The following is a 6,621-nucleotide window of genomic DNA, read 5'->3' as shown; positions in this document are numbered from 1 at the left end:
GGAACGAAAAAAAACCCAAACCAAGATAGCTCAATAATCAGTACAAAATTTTAGAATACAATGAATAAAGAGAAAACCCTAAGAACTTCCAGTGAGAAAAAGACAGGTCACATACAAAGAAATAAAAATTAAATTAATAACAGATGTCTTAACAACTCTTAACAACTCTGAATGCATGGCTTCAAAATTCTACGGAAAAGTGGTTTTCAATTTAGAATTCTATACCAAATTATTAGTCAAGCATGAGAATGGAATAAAGACATTTTCAGCTATGTAGGGACCCCGCAAAATTTATCTCCTATGCCTCCTTTCTTAGAAATTCTTAGAGGATGTCCTCTACCAAAACCAAATGAAGAAAGAGGAAGAAATGGGATCCATGAGACAGGATTCAACAAAGGAGGGTATCAAGGGGAAATCCTAGGATGACAGCTCTGCAGCAGGGTTAAGGAATAGGCAGTGCAGATTTGAGCAGATTAGCAGGCTCTAGGAAGAAGGTCTCCAGAAAAAAATTTAAAAGGAATTGATATATAACTGGGTACATTTAAGCATTTATAGGGGGTGAAAGGGAACACTAATTAGAATATAAGCTGCATTTGTAAAAAAGAAAAAAAAAATTAAGGATAAATTCGCTTGTAGTTTTAAAAAAAGAAGCAAGTAACAGCTCCAGAAAAATAAACAATTCATGAAGAAAATGAAACCATAGTATACTACTTGGCTGTGTGGTGAATAGTATTTACTTAGTTGTAACACAAACAATGAATATTGATTTAACAACCATTAAGACAGCTACTAATAAAAAAAAAAAAGCCAGAAGTAACAAGTGTTGCAAGGATGGGGAGAAATTGGAACTCCTACGCGCTATTGGTGGGACTGTAAAATGGTTTAACTGCTGTGGAAAACAGCATGGAGGATCCTCAAAAAATTAAAAATAGACTCACCATATGGTCCAGCAATCCTACTTCTGGATATATATCCAAAAGAATTGAAAATAGGGTCTCAAAGAGGTATTTGTAGACCCACGTTCATAACAGCACTATTCACAACAGCCAAAAGGTGGAAGCAACCCAAGTATCCATTGACAGATGAATAGATAAACAAAATGTGGTATACAAGCCTTAGAAAGGAAGGAAATCCTGTCACATGCTACAATATGGATGAACCTTGAAGACATTAAGCTAAGTGAAATAAGCCAGTCATAAAAAGAAAATTCCTCTATGATTCCACTTCTATGAGGTAACTAAAGTAGTTAAATTCATAAAAACAGAAGTAGAATGGTAGTTATGAGGGACTGCGTAAGGAAGAAAAGGGGAGTTGTTTATTGGGAATAGAGTTTCAGACTTGTAAGATGAAAAATTTCTGGAGCTATGTTTCACAACAGCGTGTATATACATAGCACTACTGAACTGTATATTTTAAAATTATTAAGATGGTAAATTTTATGTTTTTTTTAACCACAATTAAAAAAAAAGATTAATGTGGTCATGTCAAAAGGAACGAGCCAGCTTGAAGGAGCTCCCATTGGTCAAATTTGAGACAAACTGGGCATCAGAAAGAACAGTAATTAACTATAATTGATTATAACATATTGATTTTTAAAAATCCAGCCAGGGATGGTGGCTCATGCCTATAATGCCAGCACTTTGGGAGGCCAAGGCAGGAGGATTGCTTGAGCCCAGGAGTTCAAGACCAGCCTGGGCAATATAGCGAGACCTCCATCTCTATAAAAAAATAAAAAATAAAGAGTTAGTTGTTGGGGAACATGATATTCACATAGTACCAAAGGATCACCCCACAGATGATTTACCAACTACAAGGGGGAAAATGTACCTTACAATGGAAAAATATGGCAGTTAACACTTTAACAAACTTAGTATCACTATTAGGGGAACAACATGTCATTAGGTGTCATATATGCCTCCTAATCTGATATAGGATGAATATACAATAGCACCTATGAATTATTCCTGCCAAAAATGCTTAAGATGAATCGAATCCTGCCTCTAGACCCAACTTCCAGTTTACAGGAAATACAGGGAATGCAGGAACAAATTGGATGACACCACAGGAAACAATCAGACAAAATTCGGAATATGGGACAATCTACAAAATAAGTGACCTAAATTAAAAGAGATTAAGGAGACAATAACTAAACATGTGAATCTTGATTAGATGCTATGTGAACAAAGTTACAAAGACATGTTTGGGATAACTGCAGAAACTGGAACATTGACTAGGTATTAGATGATTTTTTAAAATTATGATTAAATATAAACTGCCAATAAACATAAAAATGTTTAACCCCACTAATTATTAAAACAACACATGTTAAAATTTACCTATCAAATTGGTGACAATAAAAATTATTACAATTTCTTTGGGCAGGACAATCTGGTAACACGTAACAAAAGTTTTAAAAATGTTTATATACTTTACCCAGCAATTCTACTTCCAGGGATTCATCCTACAGAAATAAGAGTTGTTCATAAACATTTATTGACTAGAATGTTCACTGCAGCATTACTTATGAAAAGGGATACAACCTAATAAACCAAGATGGAATAAATTATATAATAGAACACTTCGTAATCATTAAAAATCTTAATTTGAAATATTTTACAAGAAAAGGTCCTTAAAATACATTAAGTAAAAAGAAAGCAGATTACAAACTCCTAGTATGTAATTTCCCTGCATATATTCTACCTTGTAGGAAAGATAATCATCAAAATGTTAATTTTGGGCCGGGCGCGGTGGCTCACGCCTGTAATCCTAGCTCTCTGGGAGGCCGAGGCGGGCAGATTGTTTAAGCTCAGGAGTTCGAAACTAGCCTGAGCAAGAGAGAGACCCCATCTCTACTAAAAATAGAAAGAAATTAATTGGACAACTAAAAATATATAGAAAAAATTAGCCGGGCATGGTGGCACATGCCTGTAATCCCAGCTACTTGGGAGGCTGAGGCAGGAGGATCGCTTGAGCCCAGGAGTTTGAGGTTGCTGTGAGCTAGGATGACGCCATGGCACTCTAGCCCAGGCAACGCAGTGAGACTCTGTCTCAAAAAAAAAAAAAAGAAAGGTAGAGGCCTGTGAAATTTTTAGAATAACTGATGATGTTGAAAATCCTTAGCTGTCAGCCGAGTGTGAAGGCTCACCCCTGTAATCCCAGCACTCTGGGAGGCGGAGGTGGGAGGATCACTTGAGCTCAGGAGTTTGAGACCAGCCTGAGCAAGAGTGAGACCCCATCTCTACTAAAAATAGTAAAGATTAGCCAGGTGTGGTGGTACACACCTGCAGTCCCAGCTACTCGAGGCAAGAGGATCACTTAAGCCCAGGAGTCTGAGGTTGCTGCAAGCTAGGCCGATGCCACAGTGGCCACAGTGCTCGAGTCTGGGCAACAGAGTGAGACTCAGTCTCAAAAAAAAAAAAAAAGAAAGAAAAAGAAAATCCTTAGCTGTCAAAAAAGGAATGCCCTAAAGGTGTACTTTTTAAAAAACAAGCTTTTATAATGGAAATTTTCAAATATATGCAAAAGTAGACAACAGTATAATGAACCCTCATGTACTCATCACTCAGCTTCATTTATCAACATTTTGTCAAACGTGTTTCATCTAATTTTCCAGGTTTTTTTTTTTTTTTGCGATTTAAAAACAAACACCAGATACCACACTATTTTACCTATAAAAACTAAGTTCAGTATGAAAAGATATACTTTCTTGCTAATAATAGTAAGTATTCAATAAATGTTAGTTGCTAGAGCTAGGTACTATTCTATGTAATATACTTGTACTTAAGTATATAACTTTCACATAAGCTAACCCGCGTTATTATCCCCATTTTATAAATGACCTTCTAATGGCTTACCCAGTCAGTAAGCAGTACTGCCAAGATATGAACCCAAAATTTAAGTCTCTAGACTAGGCTTTACTCTCCCAATCACTAAAGTATGCTGCCTTTTCATTATAGTAGTTATTCTAGTTGTTCCTTAAGGGATTGTTGTGGTAATATTGGTAGAAGGACTGCTGAATGGGAAAGAGATTAGAAAAGATGCTATAATGTGAACAGCCGCTCTTTTCTTGAGAAATTTTCTTTAAATGCCCCAAATAAGAAAGCAAACAGTTAACTTGATATCATCAGTGTCAACTCCCTAGGATACAAAAAAGGGAAATTCACCTCATGGAGGGAAAAGCAATGAGTAGGCCTCTTCCACAGAGCTTGAACACAGATAAATTTCTTTTAAATCTGTCCCTCTAATAAAACCTGGGTGGGTGGTGCGCACAGGGAAGGGTGTCTCTACTTCTACCAGATGTAAGATAGTTCAAGCAAAGAGATCTCATAAGCAGAGGACTGAGAAATCACTAAGAGTAATACTTGACTGCTTAATGAAATCCTGAGTAAAAAATAAAAGGATCTGGAATAAAAAATTCTTCTGACCGACGTTTCAGGGTTCTAAACCTTTCACTCACAGTCTTATAAAACAAACAAGAAAAAACTACTAAATAATTCAGACCCTGTCAAAAGAAAGGAGTCTCCTCTGCAGAAGGATCAAAAATTCTAAAAGCCACCCTAGTGATTTACAGTAGATCTTAGAGTAATTAAACTAATTATCTTCTCTGTGGAACCTACCTAAGGCATCCTCCTCCTCCATTTTGCACTCTTCCCCAACGTAAGTAGAAGGGCTCCTTCCCTGCTCCTATTGCATTTATACGTAATTCTATTAGAGCACTAATCAATATTGTGGTGTAATTATCTTCCCCTTCTCTAGACTATGAATTCCCAGAAGGCAAAAGCCCTATCTCATTCCTCTTTGCGTTTCTAATTCCTAATCTTCAATCCTAGCACAACTGAAAGTACTCAAGAAGTTTGCTGAATGAATAGGGAAAGCTAAAGATGACAGAAAATGGAGTGATCTTTCTAAGAATGAATTTTTTTCATTATAAAACCTTTCTAACCTCTGCATCTTCAGTTCTGCCCATAAGTTTCCCTTTAGGAATTTTCCCATCAGCCACTAATTCAGGCTCAATGATAACATGGACTGTAGTCTCCTGAGGGCTGGAGAAAGAATCTAGCCACTTTGGTTTGCAACAGTTTCTAATGAAGTAGGGAGAATGCAGCTTGAAGGATCTGGAAGGTAGTCAAATGTTTCAAGAGCTTTTATTCAAAAGCCAAAATGCAGGATGGTGTTATAATGCCTGCTTTTTACATTTAAATGTTGACGGCGACAGGAAAAATAAATAATTTCAATTTAAAAAAAACCATGATTAATAAGCAGCACCTGGTCTTCCACTTCTATTATTTTTCAAACAAAAAATCCCCAGCAAAAACGTACAGGTCTGGGTTATAGCCTTCAATCATAGGGAAGGCATTTTTCATGTACTGGTATGAGTGTGCTTAGATCCCTCTATAATATTGGTTAGTCAAACTAAAGATTATCTAGTTAGGCAATCCCTTGAAGTGAAAATCTATAGGTAAGGAAGTTATCTTTTTCACCAATTTAAAGAAATTCAAAATCTCCCAGTTTAAGCTACATTACACTGGAAAGAAAAAGTCCCATCACATGTTTTATATGCCATTCTTTGGTTACCATGTTACCTTGGTTAGAATCCACTGGGTCTTCTATATGAGCAATGACACTCCTGAGATAAATTTGCTTCTGCTGTTCTAGATTTGATTGTGAAAACGTCGGAACATTAGTCCTTAAACAAAGCAAACCAGAAGGAGGAAAAACAGTCCATTAAAACCATGAGTATAGTGCTTTAGAAGTCATACACTGCTGATTGATTAAAACAATTAAGTTTCAGAAGCAAAATTTTCTTTAAGATCCAACAACAGAATATAGTCTTAGTCACATAATATGAAGCTGAAATCAAATATGGAGAGAAAGAAGAAGAGAAGAAATAGATACAACCTCCTGCTAACAAGGAATAGGAAGGTGAAAAAGGATTACCTGGTGTCTAGAGAAAGAAAGCATTGTCCAGTAACTCAGGATTAGTCAGGAAATAGCTAACTTCATAACGCCAAGGTGAAAGGCTGAATGAGATAAAGACCGAATAGAACCAGCTAGATCTGGCAACCGGGGCAATGGTGACCTTGGCAAGAGCAATTTCTGGCCCTTGCTCATATGGATTGACTGTACTAAAGAGTCAGTGGACGAGAATACTGAGATTTTAAATTTATTACTGTTCAAAGTAGGCTGATTTGTGTTCTTTTGATATAATTTCCTTTATAAGCAATTCACAAGTTTTCCCTCAATTATGCACATAAAACAAAAAACCAGAAAATTGGGATTAGGGGTGGCCTTATTTGTAATAATTAAAACTTTTAAGCAAAATAAATATAACATGTAATTAGTGTGTAATCAAAAAATATTTTTAAATCTAGGGCTGGGTGATATGGCTCATGCCTATAATCCCAGTGCTTTGGGAAGCTGAAGCGGGAGGATTGCGTAAGGCCAGGAGTTCAAAACCAGCCTGGGCAACATAGTGAGACGTAATGGGCTGTAATTAGTGGCAGTGTAGTACTAGCTACCTGGGAGGCAGAAGTGGGAGGATTTCTTGCGCCTATGAAGTTACAGTGAACTATGATCACACCACTGAGCGCCAGCCTGGGTGCCAGAGTAAGACTCTAATTT

General features: G+C 36.7%; 1 protein-coding gene across 1 annotated transcript in view; it reads right to left on the bottom strand.

Moving 5' to 3' along the window:
• Positions 1 to 6,621, bottom strand: part of S100PBP (S100P binding protein) — a 32,423-nt gene that overhangs the window by 17,017 nt on the left and 8,785 nt on the right. The window contains exon 4 of the mRNA XM_012642276.1: positions 5,583 to 5,686. Coding sequence (XP_012497730.1) covers positions 5,583 to 5,686 — 104 coding nt within the window. The remainder of the gene's footprint in view (positions 1 to 5,582; positions 5,687 to 6,621) is intronic.

Source organism: Propithecus coquereli, unplaced genomic scaffold (assembly GCF_000956105.1).
Source record: "Propithecus coquereli isolate 6110/MARCELLA unplaced genomic scaffold, Pcoq_1.0 Scaffold178, whole genome shotgun sequence".
NCBI classification, from domain to species: Eukaryota; Metazoa; Chordata; class Mammalia; order Primates; family Indriidae; genus Propithecus; species Propithecus coquereli.
The sequence above is the reverse complement of the archived record's forward strand: the minus strand, read 5'-3'. Positions and strand labels throughout refer to the sequence as shown.